At 36.3% G+C, this 21,089-nt stretch overlaps 1 protein-coding gene across 1 annotated transcript in view; it reads right to left on the bottom strand.

Annotated features, from left to right (window-relative positions):
* LOC123703953 (mucin-17-like) overlaps positions 1–21,089 on the bottom strand; it is a 43,872-nt gene that overhangs the window by 14,844 nt on the left and 7,939 nt on the right. The window contains exons 2-12 of the mRNA XM_045652167.1: positions 17,787–17,983; positions 17,114–17,553; positions 15,686–15,689; positions 15,266–15,454; positions 14,625–14,831; positions 13,920–14,183; positions 13,209–13,478; positions 12,738–13,082; positions 11,082–12,473; positions 7,818–10,530; positions 175–6,159 (exon numbers count right to left, since the gene is read on the bottom strand). Coding sequence (XP_045508123.1) covers positions 175–6,159; positions 7,818–10,530; positions 11,082–12,473; positions 12,738–13,082; positions 13,209–13,478; positions 13,920–14,183; positions 14,625–14,831; positions 15,266–15,454; positions 15,686–15,689; positions 17,114–17,553; positions 17,787–17,983 — 12,006 coding nt within the window. The remainder of the gene's footprint in view (positions 1–174; positions 6,160–7,817; positions 10,531–11,081; positions 12,474–12,737; positions 13,083–13,208; positions 13,479–13,919; positions 14,184–14,624; positions 14,832–15,265; positions 15,455–15,685; positions 15,690–17,113; positions 17,554–17,786; positions 17,984–21,089) is intronic.

Below are 21,089 nucleotides of genomic sequence, written 5' to 3'. Positions count from 1 at the left end.
AAAAGAATTCTTGATTACTCCTAATTCTTTTTCTCTTCATTACCGTTTGTTATAATTGTAATTATTGATCCCAGTTTAGTTAAAAAACAATTCAGCGCATCATTAGTTTTACTTGTTCGAACATTATTTTAATAAAATTTAAGGAATTTATTAGTGAAAATACTGTCTGCTTACCATCTTCTGTTGTTGTTATGTAGTCTGTTGTTGTTGGATAACGTGTTGTTGATGCAATATCATCGATAGGTGTTGTAACGTATTCAGTTGTTGTTGGAACGCGTGTTGTGGAAGCAACATCATCGACTGTTGTTGTAACGAAGTCAGTTGTTGGAACGCGTGTAGTCGTTGCAACATCGTCGACTGTTGTTTTTGTGTATTCAGTTGTTGTTGAAACTCGTGTTGTTGAAGCAATATCATCTACTGTTGTCGTACTATAGTCAGTTGTTGTTGGAACCCGAGTTGTAGATGCTCCATCGTGTACAGTTGTTGAAACGTATTCAGTTGTTGTTGGAATGCGTGTTGTTGCTTCTCCACCATCAATTGTTGTTGAAACGAAGTCAGTTGTTGTTGGAACACGTGTGGTTGAAGCAACATCATCTACTGTTGTTGTTACGTATTCTGTTGTTGTTGGAACGCGTGTTGTTGAAGCCAAATCATCTACTGTTGTTGAAACGTAGTCAGTTGTTGTAGGAACGCGTGTTGTTGCTTCTTCACCATCCACTGTTGTTGTAACGTAGTCAGTTGTTGTTGGAACGCGTGTTGTTGCTTCTCCAACATCCACTGTTGTTGAAACGTAGTCTGTTGTTGTTGGAATACGTGTGGTTGAAGCAACATCATTTTCTGTTGTTGTTACGTATTCAGTTGTTGTTGGAAGGCGTGTTGTTGCTTCTCCACCATCCACTGTTGTTGAAACGTAGTCTGTTGTTGTTGGAATGCGTGTTGTTGCTTCTCCACTATCCACTGTTGTTGTAACGTATTCAGTTGTTGTTGGAACGCGTGTTGTTGAAGCAACATCATCTACTGTTGTTGAAGCAACATCATCTACTGTTGTTGGAACGCGTGTTGTTGAAGCCACATCGTCTACTGTTGTTGTAACGTAGTCTGTTGTTGTTGGAATGCGTGTGGTTGAAGCCACATCGTCTACTGTTGTTGTTGGAATACGTGTGGTTGAAGCAACATCATCTACTGTTGTTGTTACGTATTCTGTTGTTGTTGGAACGCGTGTTGTTGAAGCCAAATCATCTACTGTTGTTGAAACGTAGTCAGTTGTTGTAGGAACGCGTGTTGTTGCTTCTTCACCATCCACTGTTGTTGTAACGTAGTCAGTTGTTGTTGGAACGCGTGTTGTTGCTTCTCCAACATCCATTGTTGTTGAAACGTAGTCTGTTGTTGTTGGAATGCGTGTTGTTGAAGCAACATCATTTTCTGTTGTTGTTACGTATTCAGTTGTTGTTGGAAGGCGTGTTGTTGCTTCTCCACCATCCACTGTTGTTGTAACGTAGTCAGTTGAGGTTGGAATACGTGTTGTTGCAGTCACATAATCTACTGTTGTTGTAACGTATTCAGTTGTTGTTGGAAGGCGTGTGGTTGAAGCAACATCATCTACTGTTGTTGTTTCGTATTGAGTTGTTGTTGGAATGCGTGTTGTTGCTTCTCCACCATCCACTGTTGTTGAAACGTAGTCTGTTGTTGTTGGAATGCGTGTTGTCGAAGCCACATCGTCTACTGTTGTTGTAACGTAGTCTGTTGTTGTTGGAATACGTGTGGTTGAAGCAACATCATTTTCTGTTGTTGTAACGTATTCAGTTGTTGTTGGAATACGTGTGGTTGAAGCAACATCATCTACTGTTGTTGAAACGTAGTCAGTTGTTGTTGGAATACGTGTTGTTGAAGCCACATCATCTACTGTTGTTGTTTCGTATTGAGTTGTTGTTGGAACGCGTGTTGTTGCTTCTTCACCATCCACTGTTGTTGAAACGTAGTCTTTTGTTGTTGGAATGCGTGTTGTCGAAGCCACATCGTCTACTGTTGTTGTAACGTAGTCTGTTGTTGTTGGAATGCGTGTTGTCGAAGCCACATCGTCTACTGTTGTTGTAACGTAGTCTGTTGTTGTTGGAACACGTGTGGTTGAAGCAACATCATCTACTGTTGTTGAAACGTAGTCAGTTGTTGTTGGAATGCGTGTTGTTGAAGCAACATCATCTACTGCTGTTGTTACGTATTCAGTTGTTGTTGGAACGCGTGTTGTTGCTTCTCCACCATCCACTGTTGTTGTAACGTAGTCAGTTGTGGCTGGAATACGTGTTGTTGAAGCCACATCATCTACTGTTGTTGAAACGTAGTCTGTTGTTGTTGGAATGCGTGTTGTTGAAGCAACATCATCTACTGTTGTTGAAACGTAGTCAGTTGTTGTTGGAATGCGTGTTGTTGAAGCAACATCATCTACTGTTGTTGTTACGTATTCAGTTGTTGTTGGAACGCGTGTTGTTGCTTCTCCACCATCCACTGTTGTTGTAACGTAGTCTGTTGTTGTTGGAATGCGTGTTGTCGAAGCCACATCGTCTACTGTTGTTGTAACGTAGTCTGTTGTTGTTGGAACACGTGTGGTTGAAGCAACATCATCTACTGTTGTTGAAACGTAGTCAGTTGTTGTTGGAATGCGTGTTGTTGAAGCAACATCATCTACTGCTGTTGTTACGTATTCAGTTGTTGTTGGAACGCGTGTTGTTGCTTCTCCACCATCCACTGTTGTTGTAACGTAGTCAGTTGTGGCTGGAATACGTGTTGTTGAAGCCACATCATCTACTGTTGTTGAAACGTAGTCTGTTGTTGTTGGAATGCGTGTTGTTGAAGCAACATCATTTACTGTTGTTGAAACGTAGTCAGTTGTTGTTGGAATGCGTGTTGTTGAAGCAACATCATCTACTGTTGTTGTTACGTATTCAGTTGTTGTTGGAACGCGTGTTGTTGCTTCTCCACCATCCACTGTTGTTGAAACGTAGTCTGTTGTTGTTGGAATACGTGTGGTTGAAGCAACATCATCTACTGTTGTTGTTACGTATTCAGTTGTTGTTGGAAAGTGTGTTGTTGCTTCTCCACCATCCACTGTTGTTGTAACGTATTCAGTTGTTGTTGGAATGCGTGTTGTTGAAGCCACATCGTCTACTGTTGTTGTAACGTAGTCTGTTGTTGTTGGAACACGTGTGGTTGAAGCAACATCATCTACTGTTGTTGTAACGTATTCAGTTGTTGTTGGAACGCGTGTTGTTGCTTCTCCACCATCCACTGTTGTTGTAACGTAGTCAGTTGTGGCTGGAATACGTGTTGTTGAAGCCACATCATCTACTGTTGTTGAAACGTAGTCTGTTGTTGTTGGAATGCGTGTTGTTGAAGCAACATCATTTACTGTTGTTGAAACGTAGTCAGTTGTTGTTGGAATGCGTGTTGTTGAAGCAACATCATCTACTGTTGTTGTTACGTATTCAGTTGTTGTTGGAAAGTGTGTTGTTGCTTCTCCACCATCCACTGTTGTTGTAACGTATTCAGTTGTTGTTGGAATGCGTGTTGTTGAAGCCACATCGTCTACTGTTGTTGTAACGTAGTCTGTTGTTGTTGGAATGCGTGTTGTTGAAGCAACATCATTTACTATTGTTGAAACGTAGTCAGTTGTTGTTGGAATGCGTGTTGTTGAAGCAACATCATCTACTGTTGTTGTTACGTATTCAGTTGTTGTTGGAACGCGTGTTGTTGCTTCTCCACCATCCACTGTTGTTGAAACGTAGTCTGTTGTTGTTGGAATACGTGTTGTTGAAGCCACATCATCTACTGTTGTTGTTACGTATTCAGTTGTTGTTGGAACGCGTGTTGTTGCTTCTCCACCGTCCACTGTTGTTGTAACGTATTCAGTTGTTGTTGGAATACGTGTGGTTGAAGCAACATCATCTACTGTTGTTGAAACGTAGTCTGTTGTTGTTGGAATGCGTGTTGTTGAAGCAACATCATTTACTGTTGTTGTAACGTATTCAGTTGTTGTTGGAATGCGTGTTGTTGAAGCAACATCATCTACTGTTGTTGTTACGTATTCAGTTGTTGTTGGAACGCGTGTTGTTGCTTCTCCACCATCCACTGTTGTTGAAACGTAGTCTGTTGTTGTTGGAATACGTGTGGTTGAAGCAACATCATCTTCTGTTGTTGTTACGTATTCAGTTGTTGTTGGAACGCGTGTTGTTGCTTCTCCACCATCCACTGTTGTTGAAACGTAGTCTGTTGTTGTTGGAATGCGTGTTGTTGAAGCAACATCATCTACTGTTGTTGTTACGTATTCAGTTGTTGTTGGAACGCGTGTTGTTGCTTCTCCACCATCCACTGTTGTTGAAACGTAGTCTGTTGTTGTTGGAATACGTGTGGTTGAAGCAACATCATCTACTGTTGTTGTTACGTATTCAGTTGTTGTTGGAAAGTGTGTTGTTGCTTCTCCACCATCCACTGTTGTTGTAACGTAGTCAGTTGTGGCTGGAATACGTGTTGTTGAAGCCACATCATCTACTGTTGTTGAAACGTAGTCTGTTGTTGTTGGAATGCGTGTTGTTGAAGCAACATCATTTACTGTTGTTGAAACGTAGTCAGTTGTTGTTGGAATGCGTGTTGTTGAAGCAACATCATCTACTGTTGTTGTTACGTATTCAGTTGTTGTTGGAAAGTGTGTTGTTGCTTCTCCACCATCCACTGTTGTTGTAACGTATTCAGTTGTTGTTGGAATGCGTGTTGTTGAAGCCACATCGTCTACTGTTGTTGTAACGTAGTCTGTTGTTGTTGGAATGCGTGTTGTTGAAGCAACATCATTTACTATTGTTGAAACGTAGTCAGTTGTTGTTGGAATGCGTGTTGTTGAAGCAACATCATCTACTGTTGTTGTTACGTATTCAGTTGTTGTTGGAAAGTGTGTTGTTGCTTCTCCACCATCCACTGTTGTTGAAACGTAGTCTGTTGTTGTTGGAATACGTGTTGTTGAAGCCACATCATCTACTGTTGTTGTTACGTATTCAGTTGTTGTTGGAACGCGTGTTGTTGCTTCTCCACCGTCCACTGTTGTTGTAACGTATTCAGTTGTTGTTGGAATACGTGTGGTTGAAGCAACATCATCTACTGTTGTTGAAACGTAGTCTGTTGTTGTTGGAATGCGTGTTGTTGAAGCAACATCATTTACTGTTGTTGTAACGTATTCAGTTGTTGTTGGAATGCGTGTTGTTGAAGCAACATCATCTACTGTTGTTGTTACGTATTCAGTTGTTGTTGGAACGCGTGTTGTTGCTTCTCCACCATCCACTGTTGTTGAAACGTAGTCTGTTGTTGTTGGAATACGTGTGGTTGAAGCAACATCATCTTCTGTTGTTGTTACGTATTCAGTTGTTGTTGGAACGCGTGTTGTTGCTTCTCCACCATCCACTGTTGTTGAAACGTAGTCTGTTGTTGTTGGAATACGTGTGGTTGAAGCAACATCATCTTCTGTTGTTGTTACGTATTCAGTTGTTGTTGGAACGCGTGTTGTTGCTTCTCCACCATCCACTGTTGTTGAAACGTAGTCTGTTGTTGTTGGAATACGTGTGGTTGAAGCAACATCATTTACTGTTGTTGTAACGTATTCAGTTGTTGTTGGAATGCGTGTTGTTGAAGCAACATCATCTACTGTTGATGTTACGTATTCAGTTGTTGTTGGAACGCGTGTTGTTGCTTCTCCACCATCCACTGTTGTTGTAACGTAGTCAGTTGTGGTTGGAATGCGTGTTGTTGAAGCCACATCATCTACTGTTGTTGTTACGTAGTCAGTTGTTGTTGGAATGCGTGTTGTTGAAGCCACATCATCTACTGTTGTCATAGTGTACTCAGTTGTTGTTGGAATGCGTGTTGTTGAAACAATATCATCAACAGTTGTGGCAGTGTATTCTGTTGTAGTGGGAATGCGTGTTGTTGATGCTTCTCCATCAGTTATTGTTGTTATGTAGCCTGTTGTTGTAGGAACACGTGTTGTTGATTGCTCACCGTCCAGTGTTGTTGTAATGTAGTCTGTTGTTGTAGGGACTTGAGTTGTCAACTGCTCATCATCAATTGTTGTTGTAATTGAGTCAGTTGTCGGAATTCTTGTTGTAGACGATCCACCATCGACTGAAACAATTAAAAATTTATTTGTAGAAATTATTTTCAATTTTGTACATAAAATAGGATGTTTAAATTTTCTTAGTAAATTTAGTTTAAATCCACAGTCACACGGAATTGTAGGATTATTTTATTTTCCGCCTACATTGAATATTATGTCTTTAAATTTATTAGCAACTAGGTTTCCGCCCGTGGCTTCGCCGGCGCAGTCAAAGAAAAACCAGCATAGTTCCTGTTCCGGTAGGATTTCCGGGATTGCGTCATTTTCCCGGGATAAAAAGTAGCCTCCTTCTCGGGTATCAAAATATCTCCATACCAAATTTTATGAGAATTGGTTCAGTAGTTTAGGCGTGATTGAGTAACAGACAGACAGACAGAGTTACTTTCGCATTTATAATATTAGTATGGATTTTAGTATTACTGTGTGTTATAGTATGGATATACTGCCTCCAACAAATGGCAGAAGCACTAATAAATTAGTATCCAATATCGATAGATCTGACGTTTTGTTACTGGATAGTCATTGGTCACATTAGATGAAATCTCCCATCCAACTGGAAATTTGAAATTTTTTTGAAAAAATATCATTCGAAATCAGAGGTAAAAAAAATGTCCTTGCGCTTTTGACTTTTCATGATTAACTTACCGTCTCGGCGAAAATCGCAAAAAAAAACCTATTTTTAATAATTACTTAACCTTGATTTTTTTTCCGAGTACCAGTATGACGGGAAATTTTATATTTTATTTTGAACAAATTTTGTCTGGATGGGAAATTTTGGTCGTGGTCGTCGTCCTCGCTAGTAGTGTGACCGACGCATTACTAAAATGTCATGAGATTATGTCATTATTTAGCGATAGCAGATTAAATTCCTAAGCGTTATTTTATTCTCTGACATTTGTCTCGGCCTGCCTAGACGGTGTTTAAAGCATGACATGCGTTTACGTTGTCATGTTACATGAGTAACCAATACTATCAAATCATGCATTTGATACAGTATGCGTCCAGCCTGAGTATTTTTCTTTTGCATGACATGCACTGACCTAAACGAACATCTGGAGTCAGTCATAATTGCGCATAAAAAAAGTAAGCTTCATCAATCAGCTACCAGCACATTTATAGTAGTATAATTAATGTCATCTAATATATAAAAATCAATGCCACTTTTCGTTGTAATTCCATAACTCGAGAACGGCTGAACCGATTTCGATAATTCTTTTTTTATTATATTCCTTGAAGTACGAGGATGGTTCTTATGTAGAGAAAACGTTAATATGTACCACGGGCGAAGCCGGGGCGGACCGCTAGTTCATTTTAATTATTACCGATCCAAACGATCAATCATACATTACACCGAGTCACCGAGTAACGCATGTCATGCTGCATTTGCGTCTAGGGACTACATCATAGTGCTATTAAAGTATGCATTGACGTTTATTATATCCTCTCAAAAAAATAAAAACTGCCTATCAACTATTGTTTATCTAATTTATCTTGACACCGCGACAAATAATTTATCTTATCATTTTCAAAATAATTTTTCAACAGTATAATTAAGGGATTTAAATAGTGTGTTCATCCTGTTCATGTTTTTTTTTGCAAACTTTGATTGCAAAATACTCCAAGAAAGGAACTTAGGAATTAATTAACAAAATAACTGTTTGCTTACCGTCATCTGTAGTTGTAACGTATTCAGTTGTTGTTGGAATGCGTGTTGTTGAAGCAACATCATCTACTGTTGTTGAAACGTAGTCAGTTGTTGTTGGAATGCGTGTTGTTGAAGCAACATCATCTACTGTTGTTGTTACGTATTCAGTTGTTGTTGGAACGCGTGTTGTTTCTTCTCCACCATCCACTGTTGTTGTAACGTAGTCTGTTGTTGTTGGAATACGTGTGGTTGTAGCAACATCATCTACTGTTGTTGTAACGTATTCAGTTGTTGTTGGAACGCGTGTTGTTGAAGCAACATTATCTTCTGTTGTTGTAACGTAGTCAGTTGTTGTTGGAATGCGTGTTGTTGAAGCCACATCATCTACTGTTGTTGTAACGAAGTCTGTTGTTGTTGGAATACGTGTGGTTGAAGCAACATCATTTACTGTTGTTGTAACGTATCCAGTTGTTGTTGGAACGCGTGTTGTTGAAGGAACATCATCTTCTGTCGTTGTTACGTATTCAGTTGTTGTTGGAACGCGTGTTGTTGCTTCTCCACTATCCACTGTTGTTGTAACGTATTCAGTTGTTGTTGGAACGCGTGTTGTTGAAGCAACATCATCTACTGTTGTTGAAGCAACATCATCTACTGTTGTTGGAACGCGTGTTGTTGAAGCGACATCATCTACTGTTGTTGAAACGTAGTCAGTTGTTGTTGGAAGGCGTGTGGTTGAAGCAACATCATCTACTGTTGTTGTAACGTACTCAGTTGTTGTTGGAACGCGTGTTGTTGAAGCAACATCATCTTCTGTCGTTGTTACGTATTCAGTTGTTGTTGGAACGCGTGTTGTTGCTTCTTCACTATCCACTGTTGTTGTAACGTATTCAGTTGTTGTTGAAACGAGTATTGTTGAAGCAACATCATCTACTGTTGTTGAAGCAACATCATCAACTGTTGTTGGAACGCGTGTTGTTGAAGCCACATCGTCTACTGTTGTTGTAACGTAGTCTGTTGTTGTTGGAATACGTGTGGTTGAAGCCACATCGTCTACTGTTGTTGTAACGTAATCTGTTGTTGTTGGAATACGTGTGGTTGAAGCAACATCATCTACTGTTGTTGTTACGTATTCTGTTGTTGTTGGAACGCGTGTTGTTGAAGCCAAATCATCTACTGTTGTTGAAACGTAGTCAGTTGTTGTAGGAACGCGTGTTGTTGCTTCTTCACCATCCACTGTTGTTGTAACGTAGTCAGTTGTTGTTGGAACGCGTGTTGTTGCTTCTCCACCATCCACTGTTGTTGAAACGTAGTCTGTTGTTGTTGGAATACGTGTGGTTGAAGCAACATCATCTACTGTTGTTGTTACGTATTCTGTTGTTGTTGGAACGCGTGTTGTTGAAGCCAAATCATCTACTGTTGTTGAAACGTAGTCAGTTGTTGTAGGAACGCGTGTTGTTGCTTCTTCACCATCCACTGTTGTTGTAACGTAGTCAGTTGTTGTTGGAACGCGTGTTGTTGCTTCTCCACCATCCACTGTTGTTGAAACGTAGTCTGTTGTTGTTGGAATAAGTGTGGTTGAAGCAACATCATCTACTGTTGTTGTTACGTATTCAGTTGTTGTTGGAACTCGTGTTGTTGCTTCTCCGCCATCCACTGTTGTTGAAACGTAGTCTGTTGTTGTTGGAACGCGTGTTGTTGAAGCAACATCATCTTCTGTTGTTGTTACGTATTCAGTTGTTGTTGGAACGCGTGTTGTTGCTTCTCCACTATCCACTGTTGTTGTAACGTAGTCTGTTGTTGTTGGAATACGTGTGGTTGAAGCAAGATCATCTTCTGTTGTTGTAACGTATTCAGTTGTTGTTGGAATGCGTGTTGTTGAAGCAACATCATCTACTGTTGTTGTAACGTAGTCTGTTGTTGTTGGAATACGTGTGGTTGAAGCAACATCATCTACTGTTGTTGTTACGTATTCAGTTGTTGTTGGATTGCGTGTTGTTTCTTCTCCACCATCCACTGTTGTTGTAACGTATTCAGTTGTTGTTGGAATACGTGTGGTTGAAGTCACATAGTCTACTGTTGTTGTAACGTATTCAGTTGTTGTTGGAACGCGTGTTGTTGAAGCAACATCATCTACTGTTGTTGAAACGTATTCAGTTGTTGTTGGAATGCGTGTTGTTGAAGCAACATCATTTTCTGTTGTTGAGACGTAGTCTGTTGTTGTTGGAATGCGTGTTGTTGAAGCAACATCATTTTCTGTTGTTGTTACGTATTGAGTTGTTGTTGGAAGGCGTGTTGTTGCTTCTCCACCATCCACTGTTGTTGAAACGTAGTCTGTTGTTGTTGGAATGCGTGTTGTTGAAGCAACATCATCTACTGTTGTTGTTACGTATTCAGTTGTTGTTGGAACGCGTGTTGTTGCTTCTCCACCATCCACTGTTGTTGTAACGTAGTCAGTTGTGGTTGGAATGCGTGTTGTTGAAGCCACATCATCTACTGTTGTTGAAACGTAGTCTGTTGTTGTTGGAATGCGTGTTGTTGCTTCTCCATCATCCACTGTTGTTATAACGTAGTCAGTTGTAGTTGGAACGCGTGTTGTTGTTATTGGTTTTTGCGTACTGGTTTCACCATCATTTTCAGTAGTTGATGTTGTTGTTGTTGTTTGTGCAACAGTAGTCGTTGTTGTTGTTTTTCCACCACCGGGAACACATTCTGATATGTGTGGCCAATCACAACGCTGAAATAGAAATAATAATAGTTTATCTTATGTGATTTAGATTATCGTACGTATAAGTTATATTTTTTTCACTTTTTAAAAAGGTCTTCAAAGGTATTAATAATATGATGCACAATGCACATTCAATTCAAATTAACTTAAATCATAATATTTTAAAATTATATTCAATTCAAAGCTCTTTAATTCTGACTAAAAATAGATATACTGTCTTGCAATGAGTAAAATTAACTTTTTAAATAATTTTTTGAAGTGAAACTTCTTTATCGTGGTTGGAAAAAAAATTAGTGTAACATTTTTTCGTTACGCGTGTCATTTTACCGTTACGCGCCATCTTTTTCTTATCCCTACTACGCTCTAAGCTACCACGCGTGATTCGACAAATTTCTGTAAAGTTGCATATAGTAAATTATAATATTTTGAAAAATAAGGTCATAAAGAAGTTTCACTTCTTACGTGTGTACACTTACACATTTTTTTAAATTAAAATTCGTACAAAATCTCCTAGCAGTGAATGCAATACTGATATTAAAATGCAATAATTGTGATATTACCTGTAACTTGTAACTGAAGTACGTTCCCGGAACACACGGCATCAACACTTTGTTACCGTGAACGCATTGATAGTATCTATCACACTCTGTTTCGTGCGGTAACAGTTTATCAATTGTGAAATCTTTTGGACACCCATTTGGTAATGTTTCTATGTCACCGTCGCCGTCTTTTTGTGTTGTTGTTGTGATTGGTGTTGTTTCAGGGACTGAAGTTGTTGTTGGCAAAGTTGTTGAACTAGTTGTTGTATCTGGCCGTGAAGTAGTTGAAGATGTAGTTGTTTGCGCTGTTGTTGTTGTTTCAGGATGCGCAGTTGTTGAACTAGTTGTTGTTTCAGGATAAGCTGTTGTTGTTGAACCAGTTGTTGTTTCAGGAAGTGCTGTTGTTGTTGAACTAGTGGTTGTTTCTGGATGCGTGGTTATTGTTGAACTAGTTGTTGTTTCTGGATCCGCGGTTGTTGTTGTTGAACCAGTTGTTGTTTCTGGATGCGCTGTTGTTGTTGTTTCAGGATATGCTGTTGTTGTTGAACTAGTTGTTGTTTCTGGATGTGCTGTTGTTGTTGAACTAGTAGTCGTATCGGGGTGCGCTGTTGTTGTTGTTTCAGGATGCGCAGTTGTTGAACTAGTTGTTGTTTCAGGATAAGCTGTTGTTGTTGAACCAGTTGTTGTTTCAGGAAGTGCTGTTGTTGTTGAACTAGTGGTTGTTTCTGGATGCGCGGTTGTTGCTGAACTAGTTGTTGTTTCTGGATGCGCAGTTGTTGTTGTTGTTGAACCAGTTGTTGTTTCTGGATGCGCGGTTGTTGTTGAACTAGTTGTTGTATCTGGATGGGCTGTTGTTGTTGAACTAGTTGTTGTATCTGGGCGCGTTGTTGTTGTTGTTTCTGGATGTGCTGTTGTTGTTGAACTAGTAGTCGTATCGGGATGTGCTGTTGTTGTTGTTTCAGGATGCGCAGTTGTTGTTGTATCTGGATGAGCTGTTGTTGTTGAACTAGTTGTTGTTTCAGGATGCGCTGTTGTCGTTGAACCAGTTGTTGTTTCTGGATGCGTGGTTGTTGTTGAACCAGTTGTTGTATCTGGGTGCGCTGTTGTTGTGTAACTAGTTGTTGTTTCTGGATGCGCGGTTGTTGTTGTACTAGTAGTTGTTTCTGGATGCGCGGTTGTTGTTGAACTAGTTGTTGTATCTGGGCGCGCTGTTGTTGTTGAACTTGTTGTTGTTTCAGGATGCGATGTCGTTGTTGTACTAGTAGTTGTAGTATCTGGCCGGGATGTTGTTGTTGTAGTAGTTGTTGTTTCTGGATGCGCTGTTGTTGTTGAACTAGTTGTTGTATCCGGGCGAGTTGATGTAGTTGATCCACCGCCAGTAACACATTCGGAGATGTGTGGCCAATCACATTTCTGAAAATTGGAATTTGAAAAGATAAGTCATAATTTATTACCAACATAATTGTAAGTTAAAAAAAATCAAACTATCCAAATTATTTTTTGTATTATTTGCATGTTCTATGTTTATATAAAAGATTACAAAATTTATTTGTTAGCAGTTTTAGATATATAAAATAATACATTATGCTTTAAAAATATAATATTAAGAAAAATAGACATTAAAATTGATAAAATGATAAATTGATTATAATGTTTATATTGATTTAATGATTTTACCTGTAATCTGTAACTAAAGTGTGTTCCCGGAGCACACGGCATTAACACTTTGTTCCCGTGAACACATTGGTAGAATCTATCACACTGAGTTTCATGTGGTAGGAGTTTCTCTATTCTATAATCTTTGGGACAACCATTCGGGAACGTTTCTATCTTATCTTTCTCTGTTGTTGTAATGGGTCGAGTTGTTGTTGTTGTATCGGGCCGAGAGGTTATTGTTGTTGTTGTATCGGGACGGGATGTTGTTGTTGTTGTTGTATCGGGTCGGGATGTTGTTGTTGTTGTTGTGCTAGTTGTTGTTGATCCACCGGGCACACATTCTGATAAGTGTGGCCAATCACACCTCTGTAATATAAAATATATGACAAATATAATATGGTGACAAATATTGTAAATTTATTTATTTGCTAGAATATATACAGAGTGGATCGAATATGATGTACTAAATAAATTATGTATTTAATGATTTACCTGTAACTTATAACTAAAGTGTGTTCCCGGAGCACACGGCATCAACACTTTGTTCCCGTGAACACATTGGTAGAATCTATCACATTGCGTTTCATGTGGCAACAATTTCTCTATCCTATAATCTTTGGGACAACCGTTCGGGAACGTTTCAATATTATTAATGTCTGTTGTTGTTATTGTTGAACTTGGTGTTGTAGGCCGAGGTGTTGTTGTTGTTGTGGTTGTTGTTGATGATTGCAAACATTCCGATAAATGTGGCCAGTCACACCTCTGCAATTTTTTAAGGCAGTATTAATATCACGTTTTGTAGAATATCTATCTATACTAATATTATAAAGCTGAAGAGTTTGTTTGTTTGTTTGAACGCGCTAATCTCGGGCACTACTGGTCCGATTTGAAAAATTATTTCGGTGTTAGATAGCCCATTTATCGAGGAAGGCTATAGGCAATATATCATCTCGCTAAGACCAACAGGAGCGGAGCACTGCGGGTAAAACCGCGGAGCACAGCTAGTATGAAATAAAATAGGCACAGTAAGTTTACAAATCGAAGACAACTATAAAAAAGTTTCAATAAAATGATAACTAATGACAAAATCTATCACTATATTTCAAATTTATAATTCTGTGTTAACCCTAGAAAAAATATAACATGTAAATTATAATTAGACAAAATTTTGTTCAAAATTTAATCAATAAAATGTATATTTACCTGTAACTTGTAACTAAAGTGTGTTCCCGGAGCACACGGCATCAACACTTTGTTCCCGTGAACGCATTGATAGAATCTATCACATTGTGTTTCATGAGGTAAAAGTCTTTCTATTCTATAATCTTTGGGACAACCGTTCGGGAACGTTTCAACACTACTATCTTGAGTGGTTGTTGTTGTACTGGGTGTTGTAACTGGTCGTGTTGTTGTTGTTGTTGTTGAACCACCAGGTACACATTCTGATGCGTGTGGCCAATCACATCGCTACAAAATATTTAATTTTTAGGTATTGGTATCATATTTACTTATGTCATAGAAAAAAAAAGGTGAATTAAAGAGGAATTTCTATTATGTTACGTTTTTACCAAACAAAAACACAGAAAAAATACAAAAAAAAATATTTCGATGTCAGCATTTTACGCGGACACGCGACATTTTAGTACATATTACATCAGTTCGTATTCGATCACCGTAGAAATCGCACGTACTCATTACCAATAACCAAACCATATAGAATTATAGAATTAAGGCAATAAAGGCATTATTGTAAAAAAAGGACCACGATGTACGGGGTTGTAGAGCCCGTACAGAGTAAATAACAGAATTAAGTACAGTACATACCAATACAATGTACTAAAATGTCGCATGTTCGCGTAATAGTTAGTAAAAAATTGTATAATTAGCAAATAGACACTACAAATTTACCTGTAACTTATAACTAAAGTGCGTTCCCGGAGCACAAGGCATCAACACTTTGTTCCCGTGAACACATTGGTAGTACCTATCACATTCCGTTTCATGTGGCAATAGTTTCGTTGCTGAACCGATTGGACAGCCGTTCGGAAACGTCTGGACGTTTCTCGATTTTCTCGATTTTATTAAACATCCAGCGTTTTGGATGGTGTCACAATCCTGGAAATATAATTTATTTTCAATATATAAATTGTTTAATTCTTTATCTTCATTTTCTATCATATTTATACTCTTTAATAGTTATTTCAGTACGTGCAAAAAGCGGAGCTTTTCTTAAGTTGTACGAAAAAAAATATGTCGAAATATAGATCTATCCACGTCGAAAAATTATAATACTTTACTATACTTTCACAATAATCAACAAATTCTAATCCTCAACAGAGACCAACAAATTTTATTACTTTCATCAAAAAGCACACTAAAAATTATACCTTAATTAAAAAATAATTAACAAAACTACCATGATTGCCAAGCATTCACACAGTTTACAAGTTTTACTATAAAAAAGTTTATACATTTATTTCAGTGAAAACAACATGTCTAATTACAAAATATATATTAAGCTTTTATTTATAAATAAAACCTATTCTTACCCGTATATCCTCGTTATAATGAGTACCAGGGGTACATGATTTCAAAACAATTTGACCACTCTCACATTGGTAATATTTATCACAGTCAGAGTGGGGATACGTCTCATTACCACTACAGTTTGTCCCCCCACTGTCTATATAGTTGTGATCGTTTTCTACACAATCTATTTTATCCTTGAAGACACATTCCTGAAAAATAATATTAGAATTTATTATACGGGGTGGTTTTAGGAGTGTCTAAAATGGAGTGTAATCAGTGGTATGATCGATTGATGAAATTAGAAATAGGGTCTTATTTTCTATTGTATTGGTTTTTAACTATTTTATGCCATAAAGCTCAAGTTATACTGACTAAAGCTATGAAAGTTGGAATGAAGACATTATTTTCATTGGTAGACATTATAAAGCAATTGATATTACAGTTCTGGAATCCATTTTATGAACATTATGAGCAATAACTTTTCGAGAGCTTTCTAAAAAAATTAAAGCTTTAGGAAAGCTTTTTAAAGTTACTACAACACTTATCATCGACTCCGCTGCTATAGTAGTGTAGTCACTACTTTAGAAGCGGAGTCGATTATACTAAAAGTTTTACAAGTCAATCATAATAATATAATATGAAAACTTTTGTCAAAAAGCATCAAATACGCTATATAGAGCATTATTATCAGTATCAGTAACAAAGCCTGTAAAGTATTACCTATAAATAAATAAATAAAAACCTATATTATGCTCTGTCAGTTATTGGAATTAAAAAAAGCTGTCAGACTAGTTTTTTTTTTTACCATACATAAGGGTAGAGACGCAAATATTCGTGAGTGAAACATTAATAAGAAAGCAATTTTTTATTTTTTCCTTCTTTATCGGTGATAAACGGTAAATATAATATGTATTGACGATTCAAAAGTCCTTCTAGAAGAAGGCTAATTGAATAAATAAATGTTTGAGTTTGAAAAGTCCCAAACTTGACGTTTTTAAAACAATGTTGCAAACGTTTTAAACGTCAGAGCCTCTGGCGGCAAATTTAAAAGATTCAAAGTTCAAAGCAATATCCAGGCAATATCGTTATCAGAACAGTCGGCATTTCAATGCTGCGGATTATTTGACGAAATATCTAATTTGCGAAAATACCTAATCAATTTTAGATTTCGATAAACTGATTTGTATCACAGCCAATTTGCCGAAACGATAATGAATTTTTTTGTGCAATCGCCATTTTTTTCAGAACCACAGATTATAAAATAAATAAGGTAACAAAGAAGTTGAAGTAGATTTTACATGTTGTGTTCATCTATTAGATATTATTAATTTTAATTAATAATAATTAGTAGGCATTCATTTGACTTTTAATAATATTATGTTATTAAAAATTCTATAAACGTTTTATAATTTCCAGGGTCTAGAATCTACATTGCAATATTATATCAATCAATTAATTTTATCTGCGGAATTTATTATAAAAATTCTGTCTCTGTTTTTAATCTGTGGTACAAATAATTGGTTACATTGACGAAATCTAGATCTACGCTATAAAAGCTTTTAATATCAATCCAAAATTGAGATATCTATAAATACATAATTAGCATTACAAAGTCTGCTCAGTTCAGTCAGCTCAGTTTTTTGACATAAACATCAATTGTTTTATTTATAACAATCTTTTTCTGTCTGAAGAAATGATACATTGTAAATATAATATACATTTATGTTAATATGAAAAAAATACTGTAGAATAAAATACTAAGTGTACATTCTTCTTAATATATTTTATTTATACAATAAATACATATTTTATGGCTCAATACAATTGTGAATTCGTCGTATTTCTTTAGATTATTTCCTTTTTAATGCGAATTTTTCTTCTCGTGTTTTGTATTGCTATAATCAACATTCAGAGAGTAATTAAAATTATTGCTTTTTACAGGACAATTAAGTATTAATTTTATTTTATCCGTGCAGTGTTTGAATTTGTCACAGTCATTATCTTCTGAATGGTCTAAGTTGACATTATATGGGCAAGACGAAGGAGATACTGTTGTTGGTGTTTCTGTTGTTGTAGAACTCAAAGTTGTAGAGGGCGCAGGAGTTGTTGTTATTGTAACTGGACTAGTTGTTGTAACTGGACTTGTTGTTGTAACTGGGCTAGTTGTTGTAACTGGACTTGTTGTTGTTACAGGAGTAGTTGTTATTGGAACACTGGTTGTTGTTGTTGTTGCTGGCGTCGTTGATATTGATGGTGGTGTCATTTTTGTTGTTGTTGAACAATCAACTTGATTTGCCCAATTACATCCCTATAATGAGCTCATAATTAGCTAATAAATAACAAAAAAGAATACAATATACGATACATAACATAATAGAATAGTATAATAAGTCCTAGATGATATTGCATTGAGATCTTTCCAAACATTTGCAGTTCCTATAAATGATGGTACGAATAGGAACATCGTTCTGAAGCTATCTCAACTCCTTCATACAAAATGTGTTAACATACAAAATATCTATGTCTAGAATAAGTTTATACCTGTAGCGCAGCATCGAAAGCGGTACCACTCCCACATGACATCAGGATAGGTCTTCCATTACTACACGAATAGAATTTAGTACAATCTGTTTCGTGTCTCAGTAACAAATGTACATTTGAGTCTCGAGGACAACCATTTGGCAGAACATCTGCCAAACTCGCGCCGAATAATAGAAGAAAAGCTGCTATACGCATGTCTGAAATAAAGTATTAGGATAACTTGTAAAACAGATGTTTCAATTAAATGTCACTATGATATCTTATAGCAGTATTATATCCAGTGCGAGAAGGTGAAGGAGTTAAATGACTGGTATAGTGCTGTCATTCATCCATTCTGGAAATAATACTGCTTTGAGACATCATGATTACTGATAGCTGCACGTAAATTTAAAAAAATATCCAAAATCAAATTAATATATAAAAGTATGTATTAAGATTAAAGAAATAAAATAAACAGGAACTGATTTTATAACATTAGATGTTCAATTGTTCACTCAATAGTAAATCACAATATGTAGCACCATCAATATTATCAAATATTAAAATAATTAAAACCTCTGATTTTTGTCAGCTACTCGTATCAAAGACCGTAGCCGACTAAATATTTCGGTAGGTGCTTTGTAGCGGTTTTATCAAAGGGAATTAATTGTTAATCATATGACACATTATCACTGATTACCAGCCTTAACTAATTATATTATTTTAGATTCGTATCTATGCGTTTTTAGATTTATATCAAATTGAATGGATCGCCGATTAATGACAAATGTTTTTTGTGTTCATGATGAAAAATCCAAATTTTCATGTTCTTTGTCAATGATATAAATATTATATAGTATCAGACCCAGCACAGATCCTTGGGGGACTCATGATTATTTTTTATGCTTTTTGATACGTATGTGTCTTATTTCATATTTTTATTAGTAGAATATAGAATAAAGATATATAAATAAACTCCATATCGATAGTAATACAACGCCATCTAGTTTGAAGTCTATAAAAACTTTAATGTAGATATCATTTTCAACGCGGCGCCGCGTTAAATGTATAATATTTTTTTATTTCAATTACATAATTATTACATATATAATTGTTTAGTTCTATATTTTTTATGTATTGTTACAATTTTTAAACCGAAATAATGTTCTCTAAAACCATAAGTCATTGAAATAACAAAATGTTGAATAATACATTTTTTAAGGAAAGCATGATTACGTGGGCGAAACCGCGGGGCACAGCTAGTATAATTATAAAATAGAATACAGATGGACCTATTAAAGTTTTCACCTGCGGAATATAATGTTACAATGGGTTTAATTCAGAAGATTAAAAGAAATTGTCCGTGTTATGCTGTGTTAAACAGCTCATCTTACACTATCATTTTTGGGTTTCCCTAATTTAAACTCCTTACGAAAATATCAAAGCAAAATAGAAAGGTGCATTTATTCTTTCTAATTACCTACTAAATTTATAATCATCTTATCGCAGCTTAGAAATATGTTTGCTAGACAAAAATATATAGGCGTTAAATATCAACGTCAACAATCTTATATTAATTGAATTATGTTTTTTGCTAAAAAATATTTTTGATAGATATTAGCTAGCCCGGAAAATGTAATTCTTATTATATATATTATGAATACGATCAACATAGAATAAAATTACTCATTTTTGACGTGAAAGAAAGACAATCCAACAGAAAAATACTTTCGCATTTATAATACCTATTATATACTAGCTTTACCCGCAGCTTCAGCTTCGCCCGCGTAGTCAAAGGAAAACCAGCATAGTTCCCGTCCCCGGAGGATTATCGGGATACAAATTAGCCTATGTGTTAATCCAAGTTACCCTCTGTATGTAAATTTCATAAAAATCGGTTCAGCAGTTTTAACGCGAAGGTGAAACAAACTTACAAACTTTCGCATTTATAATATTAATAGTATATTAGTTACTAGATAAGTAAGTAAGGATAACAGGAAACAAAATAGTGTTTTTCCACTAGCTTGAAATAACCTTCTTTGATGTTAATGAAAGTGAAACATATTTTTTGATAACAGATACACAAATATTACATTAGAACATTCGTTTTATCTATGATTGTATAATAGAAAACGGTCTTCCGATATAACATTCATTATCAATCAATCTATACATATATAATAAATCTGTAGAAGGGTCAATTCTGTACATTGAAAATATTGAAAAAATAAATAGCAGGGGGTGTTACTGGATCGATACCAAACCCAAATATGTGATTAAAAAAAATTTTGTCTGTCTGTCTGTCTGTCTGTCTGTATGTTCAGGCATCACGTGAAAACTAACGTTTCGATTTCGATGAAACTTGGTATAATTATACCTTATTATCCTGGGCATAAAATAGGATACTTTTTATCCCGGAAAAATACGTAGAAAAAAAGTAAATCTTAATTTTTCCGCGCGGACGGAGTCGCGGGCGGAAGCTAGTTTATAATATGATGTCATATTATAATCCACGTGTTTTAATTATTACATGCTTATTTTTCTAACATTACCGTGACCTACGGATGAGAATCACTACATAGTATAAAACAAAGTCGCTTTCTCTGTCCCTTTATTATTAATATCCCTATGTATGCTTATTAATTATGATTTTGATGCGGTTTTTTTAATAGATAGAGTGATTCAAGAAGGAAGGTTTTAGTAAATAATTTATTAGGTAGGTAGGATAGATATATACTATATAATAGCTTCCGCCCGCGACTTCGTCCGCGCAGATGTCGGTCTTCGCGTGGATGGTTTATTTCTCCATTTTGAGTAACTCTGACAATGACATCTTATAAATATCTATTGGACCCAAATACGGCTAGGCCTATAATAATACGCAACGTGTGTTCGCGGTTCTACAGAACAACGTTTATGGATAAAACTGAAAAATTAAGATTAATTTTTTTCTGCGTATTTTCCAGGATAAAAAGTATCCTATTTTACGCCCAGGATAATAAAGTATAATTATACCAAGTTTCATCGAAATCGAACCGTTAGTTTTCACGTGATGCCTGAACATACAGACAGACAGACAGACAGACAAAATTTTTTTTTAATTACATATTTAGTTTTGGTATCGATCCAGTAACACCCCCTGCTATTTATTTTTTCAATATTTTCATTGTACAGAATTGACCCTTCTACAGATTTATTATATGTATAGAATAAAGAGATTTTCCTACATTCCTTTACTATCTCTTGAGTACTCTTTACATAGCACTTGACCGATTTCTAATAATGAATGTACTTTTAACGGATTTAATACAACTTCAAAAGTAT

The sequence above is a fragment of the Colias croceus genome, chromosome 28, assembly GCF_905220415.1.
Source record: "Colias croceus chromosome 28, ilColCroc2.1".
Classification (NCBI taxonomy): domain Eukaryota; kingdom Metazoa; phylum Arthropoda; class Insecta; order Lepidoptera; family Pieridae; genus Colias; species Colias croceus.
The sequence above is the reverse complement of the archived record's forward strand: the minus strand, read 5'-3'. Positions and strand labels throughout refer to the sequence as shown.